Source organism: Bos indicus x Bos taurus, chromosome 7, assembly GCF_003369695.1.
Source record: "Bos indicus x Bos taurus breed Angus x Brahman F1 hybrid chromosome 7, Bos_hybrid_MaternalHap_v2.0, whole genome shotgun sequence".
Classification (NCBI taxonomy): Eukaryota; Metazoa; Chordata; class Mammalia; order Artiodactyla; family Bovidae; genus Bos; species Bos indicus x Bos taurus.
In genome coordinates, this window is record NC_040082.1 from 38,839,942 (window position 1) to 38,862,888 (window position 22,947).

Here is a 22,947-nt window from a genome sequence, read left to right on the forward strand (position 1 = left end):
TCCATGGGGTTTTCCAGACAAGGACACTGGAGTGAGTTGCCATTTCGTCCTCCAGAGGACCTTCCCAACCCAGGGATTGTCTCAGCAGATGCAAGTGGGGGCAATTTTTCCAGGTAGCCTTGTTCAGGGCTGTGCTTCAAAAAAGTGTGAGACTTATTTATAGGATTAGACTCAAATCTGCAAGGAAACTTGGCTGTCCCTGTTCAGGAAATAATTCAGCGCTCCCTGCCTCTCGTGCAAGAGTGGTCGGCCCTGTGTTTCCTTCCTGCCGTGGTTTCACATTTCAGAAGTCAGGATGGGTCTCACCTTTGATGCGTGCGCTTGATACGACCAGTGTGTGTTACTTCCTCCAGAAAGCTGCTGCAGTGTCCGTGGTGCGTGTTCTAATCCATAGTATTTCAGCAGTGGCCACACAGCACAAGGCAGGCTAGAAACAGTGGTCTGTCACGTGAGCGCCACGCCGAGCAGCTCCAGTGTTACTGTAGCGAGGACGTTGTGATTTTCCATTTCCTGTTTCTGCAGACTGGCAGGCTTAGAACTATTTGAGGGGAGGGATTCTGTGTGAAGTGCCTGTCAGACAGCTGACTGGGCTGGAAACTGAGAAATTGCGCCATTTGCCCTAGCAAGTCTAGTACCCAGACCTGTTCAGCAAAGGCCTGCTGTTCTGGTCTCAGAGATTTTTTGAGGGGAGGGGGAATCTTGAGCTGCATGAGTTGATTTATCATGCGGTGTTCAAGAGCCCTTGACCCCACATGGGTAAAATAGTCAAAAATAACCTGTATTCTGCCTTTGCTGTATGCCAGACATAGCGGTCAACCTCAGGGAGACGGGGTGAACAGTAGGAGTTCACCTGGAAGACTCAGCAGCACATAGCGGGGCACAAAGCAGATCAAGCCTGCATCCTAAGCAGGCTTCAAGCCAAGCGTGACCAGCAAGTCCTGGGCACATGCCAAGAACAAGCCAGTCACCCTGCTGAGAAGAGCCAAGTGTCCTTACTGTTAAGAGAACATTTCGGTTCACACCATGACTAGGATATTGACATTGGGCATGCTGTCTGCTCCTCATGCTATTTGCAGTTTGGCTGCTGGGATCTAGGCATCTTTATTTTCTTATTTACAGTAACCTTGAACCCACCGAGCAGTGAATGCTCGGTGTCTTACAGTTCTTTCTCTGCTGTCACAGCCAGGATTGCATTATAAGTATCCTGCTAATGCTGAAGGCTTAGAGGGCAGAGTTCAGAATCCTTCATCATTGGGCCACCAGTTCTCCACACCCAGAGTCTGTCCTCCAGGTTAGAGCCCTTCCCTGCCTTGCCAAGGAGACTTGGGCTCTGCGTGGTGGGGTGTCCACACCTCTGGTCACAGCATTCTGCCCTCCATGAGGCACCCACCAATTGTCTGCATTGGTTACAGTAGGACCAGCAAGGCAGCTTTTGGTTCTTTTCTCTTTTTTTTTTCCTCTCTTCAGTATAATTTCCAGGCTTCCCTGGTGCCTCAGTGGTAAAGAATCCACCTGCCCATGCAGGAGATACGGGTTTGAACTCTGGTCTGGAAAGATGCCACGGAGCAGCTAAGCCCATGCACCGCAACCACTGAGCCCACATTCTGCAAATACTGCAGCTCTCGCGCGCCCTAGAGCCTGTGCTCTGCAAGAAGAGTGAGAAGCCTACGCACTGCAAAAGGAGAGGAGCTCTCAAGGCACCAAAGACCCAGCACAGCCAAAGAAAAAAATAAATAGAAGTATTTTTAAAAAAGAAACGTATGGTTTCCATTTTATTGTCTTTTCAGAGAACAGTATTTCTTCAGTCTTTAAGGATTCATCTCCTTTCATGGGCTTCAGTGGAGGTCGTGGAGCAGCACCTGCAGTCTAAATCAGGGTGGTGGTGTTCAGGGTGCGCTTTCTGAGAATGATGCCTGGTTGACTACTTTGCTGTGAATGGTACAGTTCACCCAGTAATGTTGTTTCACGTACAGCTTGGGAAGCACAGAGACGTCAAAAACACTTGATTCAGAATTGTCGTCCCTGATGGCTGCGGCCTCTATGATGTTCTGAATGACAAATTTTTTTTTTTTTTTTTAATTTATTTTTGGCTGCACTGAGTCTTTGTTGCTGCGCATGGGCTTTCTCTAGTTGCAGCGAGTCGGGGCTGCCAGCTAGCTGTGGTGCACAAGCTTCTCACTGCGGTGGCTTCTCCTGTTGCGGACCACGGGCTCCAGGGCGTGGCCTTCAGTAGTTGTGGCGTGGGCTTAGTTGCCCCGAGGCATGCGGGATCTTCCTGGACCAGGGGGTGGCAGGGGCCAATGCCCCATGCATTGGGAGGCGGATTCTTAACCACTGGACCTCGAGGGAAGTCTGAATGACAAACTTCTTAATGGCCTTATCCTTGGGCGTGCACTGGGCATAGTTGGTGCTCTGAACAGGCTGCACATGACCACGGCTTTTTTTCTGTAGGACCATTGTTCCTTCTTTTCTCGGTGATCTTGGAAACGAGGCGAGAGAGGAGGTTTGCTTTAAAACTCCTTTCAGACCCAAAGGAAATGTGCCAGCCTAGCCTTCCCTGGGAGGTCAAATGAGATTAATCTTTTTCTTTTTTGGCAGATCTTAATTCCCAGGCCAGGGATTGAACCTGGGCCCTCAGAAGTGAGAGCGTGGAATCCTAATCAGTGGACTGCCAGGAAATTCCCCCAAGATGAGATTGTATTATTTGTGTTTGCCTAGATTTTCAAGATGGTCTTCAGGGAGCATGCCTTACCTCTTCCTACATCCTCATCTTGAATGAGGGCAGATCCACATTTAGGAACCTTCTCTGGCACTTACTTTGCTGGTTCTGGCTTCTAGAGTCCCAGCAATGGCGTCTTGATTTCTGGGAAGTTGAAACTGTTTTTCCTCAGCGGCAGAATGATATTTGTTCCTTGTGGAAAATTAGAAAATAGAAAAAAGTAGAAAGCATACAATAAAAGATAGTTGCAAACCCACTGCGTTTTTTCCTACAATCAGAATTTGGGGGTGGAGGGCAGATCCTGGCCTCAGTGATCATGGGATGGTTAAGATTTATTGTTTACAGGCCAGGCGGTGTTTTGAACTCTTTATGTGGATTTGCTCATTTAATCTTCAGTGAAGATTTAGGAACCTTCATTGTGAAGTAGGCACTGTTATTTCCTCCAGTTGACAGAGGAGGAAACTGAGACCCAGTGGTTGGGTAACTTGCCCATTGGGTGAGCGGCCCGGATGAGGACCCAGGTGGCCCTGAGTCCTTGCTTTCAGCCACAACACAACATCAGCCTTTGTCACCAAGCAGGTCACTTTCTTCCTTGGCCATAGCAGAAGACTCAAACCAGCAGCCGGAGAGGTTGCTGGGAGATGCCTGGCTCCTCTGCTTTCTGAGTCTGCTGAGCCGCGTTTCAGCTGGCCTGGGTGGAAGCTTCAGCCCCAGGGACCAGGCCTCATGATTGGAAGCAGCTCCCCCTGACCTTGAGAGAGGCGGCCAAGGTTGCTGCCTTGCTCCTCCTCCTGCCACCTCCTCCTGCCACCTCCTCCTCTTCTTCCTCCCCCTCCCCCCCTCCCTTCTCCAAGCAGAGACGTTGGAATAACAAAGGATCCAGAATAACAAAGGATCCAGAACTCCGACATCCACGCCTTCAGCTCAGAAGAGAACTTGTTGTCAGCTTTTCTGCGGCTGGCAGCCCCGTCAGGCCTGGTCCGGAGCTACCCAGGTCAGCTGGCAGGGGCATTCTGCAAAGCAGGGGCCTTCATTACAGGGGAGAACTCCCTTCCGCTGCACAAAGCACTGCTTGACCCTGGCCCCAGAAACCAGCCGTGTACATGACAGGGGCCCACATTGCACGCCCCTGCTTTTACACTCAGTGAAATTATTTGAGTCCCTTTTAAAGAGGAGCACAGAGGAGCCCAGGTTTAGCTGGGGTCAGCGAGTGAAGTCATCATGCCAGTTTGCTCCATCCTGAGACAGGGAAGCCCTCACTGCCAGAAGGGAAGCCGGTGTGTGACCCAGCTGGCCGAATGCCACCTCTGACTCGGAGGCATTTTTACAATTTCCTCCTGGAAAAAACAACTACCCACAGCCTCACCTCCAGTCCAGAGTTGAACTCCGGAATTGAGCCAGCCTGTCAGAAATGTGCTTTCAGTCATTCATTCATTGTTTATTGAGCTCTGCTCTGTTCTGAACCCTGAAGATGCAGCCGTAACAGAACAGCCTGCTGTGAGGAGGGGAACGGGGAGGCTCTGAAAGTCAGGGTGAGCCCAGGGACCTGATCATCTCGGGCCCCACCATCTCCCAGGCTCAGCGCATAGTAGGTGTGTGTGTGTGAAAGGAATCTTGAATTGCAGGGATCATGGACATTCCTTAAGGGCCTTTCTTTGTGTCCTGAGGAAGGCAGGGAGCTCAACCTTGGAAGAACCCCACTTTACCTTCCCGCTGGGTCTCCCAGATGCCCCAGTTTGGCTGAGATCACAGGCTTGTTTCTGCAGGACATTTCCTAACCTCCAGATCTCTGGAGGGGCTGGGGTTCTCAGATGCGGTGCATCTGGAGTAGGTCTTCAAGGACAGACTGGGGATGTAGGATGCTCCCCACTTCCCACCTGCAATGGTCTTTATAGCCTCTTCCCTTCACTGAAAACTGCCACCGATGCACTTTTTTTTTTTTTTTTTCTTTAAAGATCTAATTTAAAAACATATATTTATTTATTTGGCCATGCCGGGTCTTAGTTGTGGCATGCGGAATCTTTAGTTGCGGCATGTGGGGTCTAACCTGAATAGGGATCAAACCTAGGCCCCCTACATGGGGAGTGCAGAGTCTTAGCCACTGGACCACCAGGGAAGTCCCCAAAGTACTGTCTTACAGCGGGAGGGTTTTCTTGCTCTGTCCCTGGCTTTCTCTTTCTCCCACCTGAAATCTCGTCCTCAGGTAAAGCTGTCACTGCACCTGTGCTGACTGCACGGTTGGCTCTGAAGCGAGCAGATGTTTATAAAGCAGTGCACGTTCCAGTGTTTGTTGAGCTCTGGGCACCCTTCTGAGCATGCTGAGCCCTTGTGCCATCCTCGCAAGCATCTGTCTCCCTCTGTCAGTCCTATTGCTCATGCCCTGAGGCTGAGACTCACCCCTAGCCACACAGCCGGTGATCGGCCGAGCCTCCAGAGAAGCTGGGTGGCCCTGCGCACTGTGCTGGCTCTGGCTTCTCCATCAGATTGCTCAGAATCTGCCCTGCTTCCTTGGAAAGACACTTGTCTGCTGCATATGAGCAGTGCCTGTTCGGGGATGAATAAGAAGCAACCTTCTGGCCTCAATAACTAAAAAAACCATTTTTTTTTTTTTTAATGAAAAGCTGGTTTGGGTGGAGAGGAATCTGTCCTTTTTTTAAAATTTCTTTTCATTGAAGTATAGTTGATTTACAATGTTGTGTTAATTACTACTTTACAGCAGTGATTCACTTATACCTACATATATATATATATATATATATATATACACACACACACACATTCTTTTCTTAAATATATCCTTTTCCATTATGGTTTATCATAGAATGTTGAATATAGTTCCCTATGCTATACGATAGAATGTTATTTGTCCATTTTACATATAAAAGCTTGCATCTGCTCACCTCCACCCCCCACTGTACCCCTCCCCTGTCTCCCTCCCCCTCGGCAGTCACGTCTGTTCTCTGTGCCTCTGATGCTGTTTGTTTCATGGATAGGTTCATTTGTGTCATAGATTCCACACATAAGTGACACTATAGGATATTTGTTTTTCTCTTTCTGACTTCAGTCCAGTTCAGTTCAGTTCAGTCGCTCAGTCGTGTCCGACTCTTTGCGACCCCATGAATCACAGCACGCCAGGCCTCCCTGTCCATCACCAACTCCGGAGTTCACCTCGACTCACGTCCATCGAGTCAGTGATGCCATCCAGCCATCTCATCCTCTGTCGTCCCCTTCTCCTCCTGCCCCCAACCCCTCCCAGCATCAGAGTCTTTTCCAATGAGTCAACTCTTCGCATGAGGTGGCCAAAGTACTGGAGTTTCAGCTTTAGCATCAGTCCTTCCAAAGAAATCCCAGGGCTGATCTCCTTCAGAATGGACTGGTTGGATCTCCTTGCAGTCCAAGGGACTCTCAAGAGTCCTCTCCAACACCACAGTTCAAAAGCATCACTTCTTCGGCGCTCAGCCTTCTTCACATCCAACTCTCACATCCATACATGACCACAGGAAAAACCATAGCCTTTCTGACTTACTTAGTAGCTAATCTCCAGGTCCATCCACGTTGCCGCAGATGGCGTTGTTTCATCTTTTTTGTGCCTGAGTGGTATTCCGTAGTATACATGTGCCACATCTTGTTCATCTGTTGATGAACGTTTGGATTGTTTCCATGTCTTAGCTGTGAATAATGCTATGTGACTATAAGGCTGCATATATCTTTTTGAATTATGGTTTTGCCTGGATATATGCCCAGGAATGGGGTTGCTGGATCATATGATGATTCTGTTTTTAATTTTCTGAGGAATCTCCACACTGTTTTCCACAGTGGCTGCACCAACTTGCATTCCCACCAACAATGTAGGAGGTTTCCTTTTTTCCCCACATCCTCTAGGGGAGGCTATTCTTTATTGCAGAAAGTTTGCTTTGGAAGAAAAAACTAAGTCTCTTTGATCATACACATCTTTAGTGGAAAGGCTCTGGGATTAAATTACTAAATGGCATAAAGAGGAGGATTGACAGAGATGGTTAGATGGGGAGATTGCAGCTGGCCTGACACCCATGTTCATAGGAATTCCTGTGCCCAGATAAATATACTCTCAGAGACTTTCTGGGATTGCAAGGATCTTTGTGACTGTATCTGAGATTTCTTGCTTGTGGAATAGAAAACTCTGGACTTTGGAACCATTTATGTATTCATTTTAAAAAGAACTACTTAAGTATTAAATTTGTGCTGGCTGCTGTGCTAAGTGAAGGGCATGTATAATGTTACAAAGACGGGTGTGTTCCCATCCTCATGGAATAAGGAGCTACCCAGACTTTTCATTTTGCTCTTGCTCTTCACAACTGGGTGATTGGGCAACTCACTTAACCTTTCTGAGCTTCTAATTCCATGAGGAAAACACTCCCAAACCTCTTGGGTTGTTCCCAGAATGAACTGAGTTTGCTTGGCAGTTCCTGAGGCTGTGCCTCCCTGAGGGCTGCCTGCATTGTTTGATGCCTGCTATGCAGTGCTGGAGCCTTCGAGACAGAGGGGAGCCCAGAGTGAACCACGTGACCTCTGGGGCTCACATTCTAATGTGTGGATTCTCTGCCTCTTGCCAACCAGCTAGACTAGGAAAGTCCCTCCCCTGTGAGGAGGACCCATCCGGGAAAGGCCTTGGACCCCACACTGCCCTTGACCTCCCAGGCTCTGTGAACCTTGAAATCACTAGCAGGAGGGTGGAATTCAAGATCACAGTCTAGGGCAAGGAGGCTGGAGCCACTCTGGCATTCTCTCTGGGGGTCTGGTACAGCCCGTCGGGTGGGATCAGTGGGGCTGAGGGAGCCTTTGGTTGGACTTACTTTCACCCCTTTTTCAGACCCTGTAAGAAAATGTTGTGTTGACTGCCAACGCTAGTTTGTCTCTACTCAACTAACACGACTTTAGAAGAAGATCCCAGGTCCAGGGTGCAAAGAATAAATACCAAGTTCAGTAAATAATAGCAGCAGCTGCTACCATTTATGGAGCCCTTGCTTTACCCTGGGTCCTTTGCCAATCATAATACCTTCTGTCTCCTTGAGCCCTCCCAACCATCCTTTGGGGTGTAGGTTTCCATGTGATTGCCCAGAATCGTGCAAATCATAATAGCAGTGAGGATGGAGAACTAGCACCTAGGCCTGAACTTGAAATCCTTGGTGGGGTTGGGGGTGAGGGTTCAAGAGGAGGCATTCTTGTCTGTTTCCATTAAGGACCCCCCTCCCCCAGAATCTGGGCTTCCCCTGGTAGCAGGATGCTCAGCCCTCATTAAATATCTTGCTCAAAAACAAAAAGCAAACAAACAAAAAAATCCTGCTCTTCCTGAAGGCCACTTCTCTCCCCTCCTTAAAAGAATAATCTAAGGAAGAATTTGCATCAGAAAGGTCTCCTTTCTGCCTGGCCCAGCCTAGGAGCTAAAGGGTCGAGTACTTCCTCTCCCAGCCATTGGGGAAAAGCCCTTTCCATCAGGGCCTTCTCTTTCCTCTTGGGTCCTCACCTCCTCTACCACCCAGCACCTTCTTCTGTCATGTCAGAAGATCTTAGGTTCACCTGGAGGGCCAGGCAGTCACCAGAGTGGCTCTTTACCCTCCGACCTGCTTACCACCCTTCCCTTTATCATCGGCTGCACAAAGAGCAGGGCCGAGGGCTGCTGGAAGAAGGAGGAGTAGCCGTGGGGTCTCAATCCCTGATCAAGAACATTTTGTTTCTCCATCTCAGATGAAAAACGGGGGGCGGTGGGTGTGGGGGGAGACTTTAAAATAGGAGAGTGGCCTTTCTTGAGAAAGAGCAGCTTTGCCTGTTTTAAAAGGCATTGCACTTCTTTAGCAAAGAAGAATTGATTTCATAGCTGTTGCATTAAAACCTGGTCTCTTTAGCCAGGAGGCCTTGGCTGCATGTCTGAGCCTAGGTTTAGCTCCTGAATGAGCAGCAGGCAATCCTAAATGAATCTCAAGCGTGTGTCTTGCCAGGGATGTAGGATTCTTGTAGGAATTAACTGGAATCTGTCTAGTAGAGAGTGGGCAGCACTGAGCTCGGGCATGAGAAACAGGCAACTTTTTATTAAAAGGCCAGTTTTTTAAAGAAAAACTCCTATTCTGTGCTTGTTTACCTTTTTGTTTAAGGATTTTTCTTTTCTTTTTTTTTTTTCCCCCTCTTTTGGCTGTGTGGCATGCAGGATCTTAGTTTTCCAACCAGGGATTGAACCTGAACCCCCTGAAGTAGAAGCACAGAGTCTTAATCACTGACCCACCAGGGAAATTGCAAGACTTTTTCTAAAGACAGTATAAATGTGGATGATCATTAAAGGTTCATAATGCATTCATGGGGTTTCATTATAACATTTTCTCTGTGGGGTTTGTGGGTTTTTTGGTAATATTTAAAATTTTCTGAAATTAAGAGTTTGAGGGGTTTTTTAAGCAATTAAAAATATTGCTTCTCTTGGTCCTACCTCAGAAAAGTCAGTATTATATTTTTATATGCTCTATTTCTGCTTTATTGACTATGCCAAAGCATTTGACTATGTGGATCACAATAAACTGTGGAAAATTCTAAAAGAGATGGGAATACCAGAGCACTTGACCTGCCTCTTGGGAAATCTGTATGCAGGTCAGGAAGCAACAGTTAGAACTGGACATGGAATAACAGACTGGTTCCAAATAGGAAAAGGAGTACGTCAAGGCTGTATATTGTCACCCTGCTTATTTAACTTCTATGCAGAGTACATCATAAGAAATGCTGGGCTGGAAGGAGCACAAGCTGGAATCAAGATTGCCGGGAGAAATATCAATAACCTCAGATATGCAGATGACACCACCCTTATGGCAGAAAGTGAAGAGGAACTCAAAAGCCTCTTGATGAAAGTGAAAGTGGAGAGTGAAAAAGTTGGCTTAAAGCTCAACGTTCAGAAAACGAAGATCATGGCATCCGGTCCCATCACTTCATGGGAAATAGAAGGGGAAACAGTAGAAACAGTGTCAGACTTTATTTTTCTGGGCTCCAAAATCACTGCAGATGGTGAGTGCAGCCATGAAATTAAAAGACGCTTTCTCCTTGAAAGGAAAGTTATGACGAACCTAGATAGCATATTCAAAAGCAGAGACATTACTTTGCCAAAAAAGGTCCATCTAGTCAAGGCTATGGTTTTTCCAGTGGTCATGTATGGATGTGAGAGTTGGACTGTGAAGAAAGCTGAGTGCCAAAGAATTGATGCTTTTGAACTGTGGTGTTGGAGAAGACTCTTGAGAGTCCCTTGGACTGCAAGGAGATCCAACCAGTCCATTCTAAAGGAGATCAGTCCTGGGATTTCTTTGGAAGGACTGATGCTAAAGCTGAAACTCCAGTACTTTGGCCACCTCATGTGAAGAGTTGACTCATTGGAAAAGACTGATGCTGGGAGGGGTTGGGGGCAGGAGGAGAAGGGGGTGCCAGAGGATGAGATGGCTGGATGGCATCACCGACTCGATGGATGTGAGTTTGAGTGAATTCTGGGAGATGGTGATGGACAGGGAGGCCTGGCGTGCTGCGATTCATGGGGTCGCAAAGAGTCGGACACGACTGAGCGACTGAACTGAACTGAACTGAAGGCTTGATTGTCAGGACAGTAGGTAGAATAAGAAAGAGCTAATCTTTAGTCAGTTCCGAGAGACAGAAAGTAGAAAGACAGTTATCAGGGCCTGGGAGAGGGGAACAGAGAGTTGTTAAGTGGGTACAGAGTTTCCATTTTTGCAAAATGAAAAGAGTTCCGGAGATTGGTTACACAATAGTGTGAATGTACTTAATGCCGCTGATCAGTACAATTAAAGGGTTAAAGTGGTACATTTTATGTTATGTGCATTTTACTACATTTTTTAAAAAAGGAAAAGCTATTGTGTGGATATCCCTTCCAAGGCTTGCTGGCTTGGCAGTGTCTGGCCACTGTGGTGGAGACTGTGGTTTAGGCCACTTGGTGGACACATGTCACCAGTCTACTAACTGTGACCTTCCAAGAGTGGCTCAGGCTCTCTTTGAACCGGCCCCCAGGAGTGTGGGAGCAGTCAGCCAGCTGATGCGCAGAGCATCCTCACAGGTGTTGTTTGCACGTTTCACCGTCACCACCAACACTGGGCTCATGTGCACGCGACTGGCCTCCCAGATTCAGGGCGAGTGCTTTGATAGGCTTAGGATTTCTTTTTATAATTTCATTTATTTATTTTTGGTTGTGCGGGGTCTTCCTTGTCTCGAGGGCTTTTCTGTAGTTTCGGCAAGTAGGGGGCTACCCTTCAGCTGCGGTACACGGGCTTCTCATTGTGGTACCTTCTCTTGTTGTGGAGCAGCGGCTCTAGGGTGCGTGGACTTCGTTGTTGCGGCTCTCCGGCTCTAGAGCACAGGCTCAGTAGTTGTGGCACGTGGGCTTAGTTGCTCTTCGGCATGTGGGATCTTGCCCGTCCAGGGATTGAACCCATGTCTCCTGCGTTAGCAGGTGGATTCTTTACCTCTGAGCCACCAGGGAAGTTTAGGATTTTTTTTTTTTTAACCTTAGTATCTTGATAGTGCTCCCACTGTTCAAATTTGGAACAGTGTGAAAAGAAAAGTGTAGATGAAATGGTAGATGAAATGCAGATGAAATTCTTTTTTTTCAACCCCAGTATAACAGTTTTTTTAGGAAAGAATCATCCATGGATGCCAAACCATTGAGTTAAAGGGTGTTGAGAAACAGGGTGTTCACTTCATCTTGAGGTATCACCTGACAGATGACTTATTAATTTCACAGGAGAATGGTACCTTTAAAATAGAGAGATCTGGTTTCAGCTCCTTAACCAAGTGATCAAACGTAGCATCACTATTGCTGGGACAAACTGACCTTGTATAATTCCTAAGGAGACCCAGTAGGAACAAAGCATCGCCTCTATAGTCTTGTTGATCATGAGGAAACAATCAGGGAAGTCCAGGATATGGGACACCGTACCAGACAACTGGCCCAGATTTATCCAGAGTCGGTGTCATGAAAAACAAAGAGTGGGACCAAAGAGATGTAATAGACACCATGTGTAGCCTTGTTGGATCTGGATCCAAAAAACAAAGGCATTTTCAGGACCCTTGGGGAAAGCCAGATATGGATTGAATGTTAGAAAATGTTACTGCATTAATGTTGATGTTCTTAGAATTGTTAATGGCATTATAATATAGGAAAATGACCTCAGGGATGGACGCTAAAGTAACGAGGGGTGGCATGTCATGTCTGCAACTTAATTAAAATAGTCCAGCAAAACCAATATTCATATACTACATACATACACACACACACGGCAATTTTGTGGCTCTGTGTCAGCAATTGGTGACTCTGGGGAGGGGTCAACTGGGTTCATTGTTCTGTTCTTTCATCTCTCCTGTGGATTTGAAAATTTTCCTAATAAAAAGTACATCAAACAAGTTGGAGGCAAATTGTGGCTCTTGCCTGACTTGGAAAGACTCAGACTTCTGTCCCCCACTCCTCCAGGGACCTGCCTGAAGACTCCTGGCATTTGTTGTCTATGCCCTTTGTCAATCAGGAGCAAGCATCTGGGTGGTGGTGCTTGGTGCTGGCAGGCTGGGGACAAAGGGCTGCCTGGCTCCCAGACCTGAGAAGAAGGATGCTGGGCATATGCAGTGTCAGGAAACTCATAAAATCTTTGCTGGCTATGAAATGTGTTGTTCTAAGAGCATGGGCTGTGAGGTCGCTCCTAGGTGTGGACTTGAGTGCTTGCAGAACCTTTTCCTCTGAGTCTCTGGGGCTCTGAACAGAACCTACCTGGGGCATCCAGCGTGTGTCCAGCACAAAGCCCAGTGCCCCGCCAAGCATGGGGCTCCAACCATTTCTCTGTGCTGGGTATGTCTTAGAGAACTTTGCATACTGCACAGCCATGCTTTCTCCACGTGGGGCATATTCCTAGAGAGGAAATGAACAGCTTGTGGATTTCAGTGCTTTTAGATCCAGAGTCAACTTGAGGATTCAGACCCAGCTCTGCCCTGCTCTGGCCTGCAGTGCAGTGAGTCCCCAGGAAGCTTCCCCTGTGTGGGGAGCAGAGGGAGCTGGAGAATCAGATTCCTCAGTAATCATTGGCCCTTCCATTTCAGGGTGATTCTTTGGGTCCTGGTAGCTGTGGGAAAGGCACAACTCTGAAAAGTTTGAAAGCAACAAAGGCTGCTGCTGCTGCTGCTAAGTCGCTTCAGTCGTGTCCGACTCTGTGCAACCCCATAGACGGAAGCCCACCAGGCTCCTCCATCCCTGGGATTCTCCAGGCAAGAACACTGGAGTGGGTTGCCATTTCCTTCTCCCATGCATGAAAGTGAAAAGTGAAAGTGAAGTCTCTCAGTCGTGTCCGACTCTAGCGACCCCATGGACTGCAGCCTACCAGGCTCCTCCGTCCATGGGATTTTCCAGGCAGTAGTACTGGAGTGGGGTGCCATTGCCTTCTCTGGCAACAAGGGCAGGGAGGAACTAATCTGATTGAGTACATCTGCCTGTTGGGATATGTGCCTCAGAGGCCAGTGCCAGGAAAGGGTGGTCAAAGTAAACTGGGCCTTGGGACTTCCCTGGTGGTTCATTGCTTAAGACTCTGTACTTCTAATGCAGGGGACGCAGGTTCGATCCTTGGTAGGAGAACTAAGATCCCACATGCTGCAGGGTGAGGCCAAAAAAAAAAAAAGTTAATTGGGGTTCAGTCAACTCCAGGGTGAACAAATTGCCGGAAAGGCCCTGGGAGGTCATTCTGCACCCTCCTCCTCTTCACCCCTTCATCCCTCCACCCCCTCCTCCACTCTGCACTGTGGCATCAATTATTCACTCATGTGTTCATTCTAGGAGCGGTTTTTCAGTGCCTACTATATTCCAGTGCTGAAGATATAGAGATGAATAAGATGCCCTTCCTTGCCTTAGGTAGCCCAGCATCAGAGACAATTAAAGTCAGTGTGGCAAAGGCTCTGATAGGAGCAAGATAAGGTGCTTTAGGAACCCAGTCTGCTGACTGAGGAGTTTGACAAGGCTTCACAGAGTATGACGTTGAACTAATCTAAAGGGATGGGTTGGATGAGAGATTCTTCTACTTCCACAGAACTGCAGGAAGTACAGTGTGCCAGAGCAGGGGTTCTCAAACTTGAGTGTGCCGAAGAACCACCTGGAGGGCTTGCTAGGATGCAGATTTCCAGGCCCCACCTTGAGTCTCATACAGCAGGTCTGGAGTGGGGCTGAAGGATTCACAGTTCTAATAGGTTCCTAGGTGATGTTGAGGCTTCTGGTTCTCAAATATGATATGCTGCTTCCCAGCTTCATTGAATAACCTCAGCCTCATCTATAGGAGGAGAAGGCAATAGCAACCCACTCCAGTACTCTCGCCTGGAAAATCCCATGGACGGAGGAGCCTGGTAGGCTGCAGTCCATGGGGTCGCACAGAGTCGGACATGACTGAAATGACTTAGCAGCAGCAGCAGCCTGTTGGGATAGATTGCTGACTGCCAGCAGAGCCATGGAAGGGTCTCAGTGCCACTGCCAGCATGATTGATATTTCTGCCAGAGCTGTGACCTTCACCTTCACCTTCTGTTCTGGGAAGAAAAGAGCTCTAGCTATTGAGTGCGTGCAAACAGCATTGACTCAAGTGAGCCCAAGGTTCAGGGAAACCTTAATAAGTTGACCAAAAAAATTTTTTTTCTTAAGTTGCCAAAAGAATATGCGAATCATTGGAGAAAAAAATTAGGGAGTACAGATAATCAGAGAGCATCAGAGAACAATTGAAACGGCCTGCAATTCAAGTAGGGCTTCGCTGGTGGCTCAGACAGTAAAGAATGTGCCTACAGTGCAGGAGACACAGGAGATGTGGGTTCGATCCCTGGGTGGGGCGGGGGCGGGGGCGGGGGTGTATCTCCTGGAGGAGGGCACGGCAACCCACTTAAGTATTCTTGCCTGGAGAATCCCATGGACAGAGGAGCCTGGCGGGCTACAGCCCTTAGGGTCACAAAGAGTTGGGTATGACTGAAGCAACAAACACAGTTCAACTATCCAGAGAGAACCATTCATTCTCTCCACAAATAGGCATGGGACATCTACTGTGTGCTGGGGACTGTGCTGGGACCTCGGGCACAGCTAAGAACGTGTGGGATGTGGTTCCTGTTCTTCTGGGGCTCACACTTGTTGATGGTTTGGTTGCTAAGTCGTGTCTGACTCTTTTGCAACCCCATGGATTGTAGCCTTCCAGGCTTCTCTGTCCATGGGATTCTCCAGGCAAGAATACTGGAGTGGGTTGCCATTTTCTTCTCCAGGGGATCTTCCCAACCCAGGGATTGAACATACGTCACCTGCATGGACAGGTGGATTCTTTACCACTGAGCCACCAGGGAAGCTCTCATACTTGTTAGTGACCTATTAATGGCCAGGTGCTAGCCACTGACAGTAATATTTGAAATTAAAAAATCTTGAGTGTGAGAAGTGCCTTGATGTCACCGAGTGGCCTCTGATCAAAGCTCTGGAGGACACGTGATAAGGTGGGTGAGGGCATGAGCACACCCCGCTGGAGGAGGGGTCACGTTTCAGGTGTGGTTGGATCCAGTGTTTGGGGAGGGCGTGGAGCCCCGAGGTTGCAGAAAGTGGCAAGGCCTGATCCCCAGGCAGCACCCCCTCCCAGGATTTCATCATACAAAGGCCTCTTCCACCTGGGGAAGGGGCAGCACTGTCCTCACCTTTTCCTGCCCAAGTTGCCCTGGTACAAGGGAAGGTGTGTGCTCTGGAGGCAGGGCCGTGCCTGGCAGGCTGGGAAGGAGATGAGTCTGGGTTGCATTGGTCATCATCATCTCCTTCCCTCCTCCAAGGCGAAGACCGGAAGTGCATGTCATCATCTCTGCCTATCCGGTGGGCTGGCTGTTGCCTGGCTCCCTGAGAAGAAAGATGCAGGCTTCCCAGAGTCGGTGTTTCATTTTTCAGTGACGTTTTCTGAGGCCTTGGTGAGGAATGTGTTGTCTCTGCTGCAGGGCCGCCTGCCTGAAGTGATTACTTCCTTATCTCTGGGTGAGCGAGAGCGTCGGCTGAGAACTGGGTCACAGGGCGCTGGCAGTTGTGCACAGGTGTGTGGACGCTTTGTTGGCTGTTCCTGCTGTCGGAACAGATGTGTGCTCCCAGCTCAACTGGGTCGCCCATTGCCTTTTCCAACACCTGCTCCAGCAGCTGTCCTGCACACAGCAAGGTTGGACTTGGAGGCCAACGTAATGGGACCGAGGTCAGGCCTTGGGGTGCACCATCTGATGTGGGTGTCAGCAGCACGTGGGGCCCGTGGTCAGGGAAGGCTTCCGAAGGGGCGTGGCTTTGAGGTGGAGGACAGGCTGAGCTTGGTGAAATGACAGGACGCTGGGAAAGGGTGCTTGGGGCAGAGGGAGCTGCGCTAACCAAGGCTCGTTGGCAAGGAGGGCACAGTGCCTTCAGAAAACTTCAGTGGCCAAGGCCACAGTCGGGTGTGAGTGGTTTCCCTGAGCATTGGTGTGAAGGCTAGGAGTCCCCAGCAGTTTCTCCGGTAGAGCTGCCTCCAGCACAGGCTGCCTGTGGGGCTTCCCCATGGATGACTGCCCAGCGGCATTACTATGGAAATCCTCCATTCCCTTGACCCTGAGCAGGATAACCCGAGGTTTGTGTTTTATTTTTGTTTGTATCTAACTCCATTTGGATGTATTTCATGCAGTTTATTTCCAGGATCTTCCAGTATGTAATCATGATCTCAGTGAGGCAGCAGTGAGCAGTGGCGTGAGGTGAGAGGTAGCCTGGATGAAAACCAGGAATCCCAGCCACCAGACCAACCAGAGTTACAGGCTAGAAGCTATTTTTCTGTGGATCTTTGCCCCCAGTGAAAAATGCATTTATCATGGAGACAAGAACTGTAAATGTAGGTACAGAGTTTATCATTAGAAACCACATAACAGGTGGGAGAACACACAGAGAAGCAGTTTGTTAAGACAGAAGCAAGGCAGAGATGCACGCTGGAAGAGAAAGGTTGTGGATGTCCCCCTTAGTGAGGAGGAATGTAGTACAGAGGTGGTTAAGTCATTTGTACAGGTCAGTTCGTACAGGTCTTTGTTTACCTTTAGCCAATTGTCTGGTTCTTTTTCCACATCTGACCTACCCTGGGACCCTCAACCAAGACAGATTTTGAAGTGAAGTCTTCTGGGAGAATCAAGACTCCTTATGGTCCAGCATTATGCCCTGACTTCTGGCCCACAAGAAGCCTTTCTGTGCATGTGTAGTGTCTCTATCCAAAAAAGTGGGGAGCAGAAATTCCTTAATCCTTTACTCCAGCAGGGTTTTGCCCCTCATTGTCCTTGCCATGACTATTACCTTGAGGTGTTTACGAGAGGCAAAGACTGGCTGCTTACCCTGTTTCTGTTGTTACTTCCATTTTGGAGGGCAAACAGGAGGCTGATTGTAAATGCCTTAACTGGAGCCCACCTATCTCTTATCTCAGGAAATGCAAACAGGAGACTGGTTAGAAGTGTCCAGTCTGAAGCCTACTTCTTCCTGCCCCAAGAAATGCAAATAGGAAGCCAGTTGTAAATGTCTAACCTGGAGCCTGTTTATCTCTGGACTCGGTTATTACTTCTTTTTAAAAAATTTTTTTTAATTATTTAATTTTATTTATGACTGCGCTGGGTCTTCATCGCTGCATGAGAGCTTTCTCTAGTTGTGATGCGAGGGCTTCTCACTGTGGTGGCTTCTCTTGTTGCAAAGCATGGGCTCTAGTGTGGTTAGGCTTCAGTATTGTGGTGTATGGGCTTAGTGGCCTCTGAGCATCTTAGTTTCTAGACCAGGGATCAAACCCATGTCCTCTGCACTGGCAGGCAGATTCTTAACCACTGGACCACCAGGGAAGTCCCTGTAGTCATTGTTTCTTGAGTACTTTCCGAGCTATGTGACAGATCTGTCTGTGGGGTTTCACATCTTTTTGTCACTGTGCACTGATATGAGTGTATTCCAGTTACCTGTTCCTACAAAACAACCCCAAAACTTAGTGATTTAAAACAATAGCAATGTGCACTGCACAGTGGTTCTGTGTTGGTTTCACTTTGGTTCATTCATACAGTTGCTGGAGGATCCACTGGCCTGGAAGGTCGAGAGTGGCCTCATTCACATTTTTGAGATGCAGTGCTGGATGTTGCCTGGGCACGTCTATTCTCATCCTTGTGGCTTCTTTGACTCCAGGAGGCTAAATGTGCTTCCTTACATGGAGGTCTGGGAATGACAGTCCAGGTAGGGCCAAGTTGAATCTGTAAGGCCTCTCTCGACATTCCTGGTAGTCAAGTGGTTAAGAATCCACTTTGCAATGCAGGGGATGCGGGTTCGATCCCTGGTTGGGGAAGTAAGATCCCACATACTTTGGAGTAACTAAGACTGCAAGCAACAGCTAGAGAGTCCACATGCTGCAATGAAAGATCTGCCGTGGTACAATGAAGACCTCGTGTGCCACAACTAAGACTCAACACAGCCAAAATAAAATAATAATTTTTTAAAAAGTTGTAAGGCCTCTTAAAGCATTGTCTTGGAAGTTACATGACACCATGTTTTCCAGTTTCACTGAGATGCATTTGGCATAATGTATTGATCTAAGATGTACAACATACTGGTTTGATGTATGCATATATTGTGAAATCACAATTAGTTAACATTCATAATCATAATTCATAAGGTCCATCCATGTTGTCCCAAATGGCAGGATTTTCTCCTTTTCATGGCTGAATAATATCCCTTTAAGCTCCAGGAAATAGTGAAGGACAGGGCAGCCCGGCGTGCTGCAGTCCGTGGGGTCGCAAAGAGTCAGACGTGACAACAACAAATATGTTATTGTTCAGTTGCTCAGTCGTGTCCGACTCTTTGCGACCCCATGGACTGCAGCACGCCAGGCTGCCCTGTCCTTCACCATCTCCCAGAGCTTGCTCAAACTCATGTCCATTGAGTTGATGATGCCATCCAACCATCCTCTGTTCCTCCCTCTTCTCCTGCCTTCAGTCTTTCTTGGCATCAGGGTCTTTTCCAGTGAGTCAGCTCTTCACATCAGACAGCCAAATATTGGAGTTTCAGCTTCAGCATCAGTCCTTCCAGTGAATACTCAGGGTTGATTTCTCTTAGGATTGACTGGTTTGATCTCCTTGAAGTCCAAGGGACTCTCAAGTGTCTTCTCCAGCACAACAGTTTGAAAGCATCAATTCTTTGGCACTCAGCCTTCTTTATGACCCAATTCTCACATCCGTACATGACTGCTGGAAAAATCATATCTTTGACTATACAGACCTTTGTGGGCAAAGTGATGTCTCTCCTTTTCAATATGCTGTCTAGGTTTATCATAGCTTTCCTTCCAGGGAGCAAGTATCTTTTAAATTCATGGCTGCAGTCACCATTCATAGTAATTTTGGAGCCCAAGAAAATAAAGTCTGTCACTGTTTCCACTTTTCCCCCTTCTATTTGCCATGAAATGATGGGACCCATTGTGTATAAATAACTATTTTCTTTATTCATTATCTGTCAGTGGACACTTAGGCTTTCTTGGCTCTTGTGAATCATGCTGCAGTGAACATGGGGTTTAGATACCTCTTCGAGATAAAATGCCCCTTTGGCTTTCATCCCTTTTCTGTCTTTTACTACTTATAGATCTTCCCTGGGCTCACCTCCCAAGAAAACTGTTTTAAGGGAATCCAAACTCAGAAACCTTGACAGAGTTAAAGCTCAATATTGAGGATACTGGGGAGCCACTGAAGAGCTCTTCCATATCTGCAGGGACAGGCCAGATTTACAAGGTCACCGTGGCTATGGCCCCCTGACCAGTCCTGATGTTGAGTTAGTACAGACCAGACAGGAGGGCCCAGGCCCTTGCTGCTATTGCTAACTGCTGTTGAACATCTTCTGTGATCCACGCGCTGGTCTGTACATTGGTGTGTGTTATCTCATTGAATCTAACAAAAGCTTTAGGAGGTATAAGTTCCATTTTACATAGGAGAGAACTGAGGCACAGAGAGGATGAGACATGTGTCCATGATCACACAGCTGGAAGTGATGGTGTGGGGATTCGAGGTCAAATGTGACAGATCTGTAATATGTGCCTTTGGGCTTACTCTTCTGCTTGCCAGCACCATCTGGGTACTATACAGAGGGCCTTTCCAGCAAGTGCTGTCTCACGTAATCTCTGCTTCTCCCTTAGGTAAGTTCGAGGATCGGGAAGACCACGTCCCCAAGCTGGAGCAGATAAACAGCACCAGGATCCTGAGCAGCCAAAACTTCTCCCTCACCAGGAAGGAGCTGCTGAGTACAGAGCTGCTGCTGCTAGAGGCCTTTGGCTGGAACCTCTGCCTGCCTACGCCCGCCCACTTCCTCGACTACTACCTCTTAGCCTCCGTCAGCCAGAAGGATCACCACTGCCACAGCTGGCCCACCACCTGCCCCCGAAAGACCAAAGAGTGCCTCAAGGAGTATGCCCACTACTTCCTAGAGGTCACCCTGCAAGGTGGGGCCAATGTCAAGGCCTGTCCACCCTTCCCCGCCCACATGGGGGCCAGGGTCAGGGGCCAGTGCACCCACATCACCAGATCACCCCACTTTGCAGGGATAGGCAGAGAAAGATTTGCAGGGGTAAGCAGAGACGGGGTGAGTTAGCAATAATGTGTAAAGGAGGAGTAGCTTGTATGCAGGCAGCCTGTAGTCTGTCTATTTACCGATCACCTACCTGGTAGTGTTTAACTCACTTGGAACACTGCCAATCATCTAAGTAGCCCAGAGTCACAGGTAGGTCATTCTGAAAGAGTATCGTACAGGTAGGATGGGAGAGAGGGTTTTGTTTCCATCTGCTTTAGCAATACACTTTTACCATTTGGAGACTTTTGCTTAAAGTGTCTTAAGATCTGGGTATTAAGATCTAGGTGTTACGTAGAACACTAGGTCAGAAATACTGTTGATTTAACCACCTTATAACCCACTCCAGGCCAAAAGGGTTATGAGTAACAATATCAACAATTGTGATATTAAGCAGTAAGTGAACACTTACTGTACACCAGGCAGTGCTCTGCATGTCTTGTTTCATTTGAACCTCACAGCAACTTCACATGAAGATCATTTATGCTGCTCTCATTTTACAAATCAGTTTCCTTAATTGATACTCAAGATGTGAAGTAACTTATCCTAAGGTTATTGCTAGGATTTGAAGCTGGGGAGTCTGACTCTGACTGTGCTTATAACCGTACCACCCTGCCTAATTCATACTTTAAGAGGCAAATGTTGAAATCATTGAAAGTCATGAACAGTTTAAGACAGCAAAGTAATGTGCGGATAACCAGCTGTTCTTCCTGAGAATTGTGGGAATTTGAGCAGTTTGCCTTTGTACATATTAGTACCAGCTTTGCCAGGTTGCCAGATATCTTAGTAGGACATTAAGAGTTCTCATATTATTTCAGTGTTTACTTGTACCAAAACATCACACTGTACATCATAAATATATAGTATTTGTCAGTTGTTTGTCAATAAATCTGGGGTGGGGTGAGGAGAAGATTATCCAGTAAATTTATGAATATCAAATTCTTATGGACATTCATTTGTTGGTTCGTTCTTCAGCAGATTTTCAGTGAGTTCCTGCTGTGGGCCAGGCTTCGTTACTAAATAGCCTTTAGTCAGCACCCCAAACAGAAGTCTTAGAAATGGTGTGTGTTCACCACTGTCTTTCAAAGGAAGGACAGATGTTTAGTGTTTCTCCTTGTAGCATCAGCAAGTCCCTTGCAGCCCCTGGAAGCCAGGGATGTATTTTGACAATCGCTGCTCTAGGCTGACATCAGAAATCCCAGACCGAGAGCTGAGGTGTTTTAAGAATGAAAATTCATGCTATTTTAATTTTTCATGTAGACCCTCTGCGCTGCGTGTATGGTGAACAACCTTGGACCTAATCATTTGTCTCCCGGTTCCCAGGGAGCACAAGGCAGAGCTCCAAGGCCAGGCTTCTGATGGTGACTCTCTCTCTGATTCTCTTTCAGATCACATTTTCTATAAATTCCAGCCTTCCGTGGTGGCCGCAGCCTGCGTTGGGGCCTCTAGGATTTGCCTTCAGCTTTCTCCCTATTGGACCAGAGACCTGCAGAGGATCTCAAACTACTCCCTGGAACATCTCAGCACGTGCATCGAAATCCTGCTGGTGTAAGCTCCTCTCCTGCTCCTTTCGTGTTTCTGAAATAGCCAAGTTCCACTTGCTCATAAGGCCCACCTCAGGTGATTTCCCGCAGTTTGAGGCTTATGGTGTCCTGGTGGCTCACAGAAAGTGAACCACCATGACTCCTAATAGAATTCAGATTTGGGGAGTTGGTCCTTCCTGTTTGGGGTAGCTTTGGGTTTGCAATTGTCAGGTCAAGAGTGCAGGAGAAGAGGGGCTCACTGCACATTTTTCTGAGTGTCTGGGCTCTTTGACCCAGTGTATCAGTCAGTCTTCTTGGGTGATCACATGGAGAGACCCTCATTATGAGCTGCTTTTCTCAGACGTGGTCATAAAGTGAACTCTTAGCCTGCTCAGCCCAGAGTGGCTTCACTTAAGAGACCATAGCCTAGGAATCTTATGGAGGAAATGTTCAGTGTTTCAGAGAGGATGCTTAAAGACACAGCACCCTAAAACTGATATTGGAGGCCAAAGAGTAGTGACTGCAGGGAGGAGGACAGAGAGGACAGAAAGCTCTCACCTGGCTGCACTTGGTCTCTCTTGCATCCAGCGGCTGGCAGCATCTCCTGCGTGCTGGTCCCACTCACTTCGGGACCACGCCTCTGAAGAGCCATCTCTCACCCTCCTGGTACAGCTGCCTTTGTCTCAATCCTCTGAAATCAGTCATGCTCCCTAGCCCTGATTTTAAAATCTCTGCCTTTTGAAAGCTGGAGAATATGGTCTGACCTGAATGAGGACAAGTGTCCCAGATACTTAGCCACCAGCCCTGCCTCTTCCACAAGGCTCTGGGGTAGCCCCCTGCTGAGACCTGCTACAGCTTCACTTGTTTCTTTCTTAGCAAAGCCTCTAATTGTTTTCCCAAAACAAATTTATTATGGGAAGCTTTTTTTTTTTTGAGATGGAAAAAAACCTGTTCTATCCTGCTTTTCAGATGGAGACAGTTAGGCCCCTGGGGGCACCCTGTTTGAAATCTGCTAAGTCTCATAACTCCGTCTCAGCCGAGGATGGAGCTGACCAAAAGTGTCTTGAAGGCAGAAGGGATGCTCACCTAAGCA

At 47.8% G+C, this 22,947-nt stretch overlaps 1 protein-coding gene across 2 annotated transcripts in view; it reads left to right on the forward strand.

The window, feature by feature from the left end:
• Positions 1-22,947, forward strand: part of CCNJL (cyclin J like) — a 63,724-nt gene that overhangs the window by 38,299 nt on the left and 2,478 nt on the right. For both annotated transcript variants that reach the window (XM_027545780.1, XM_027545779.1), the window contains exons 4-5: positions 19,904-20,206; positions 21,720-21,879. In XM_027545780.1, the coding sequence (XP_027401581.1) occupies positions 19,904-20,206; positions 21,720-21,879 (463 nt within the window). The remainder of the gene's footprint in view (positions 1-19,903; positions 20,207-21,719; positions 21,880-22,947) is intronic.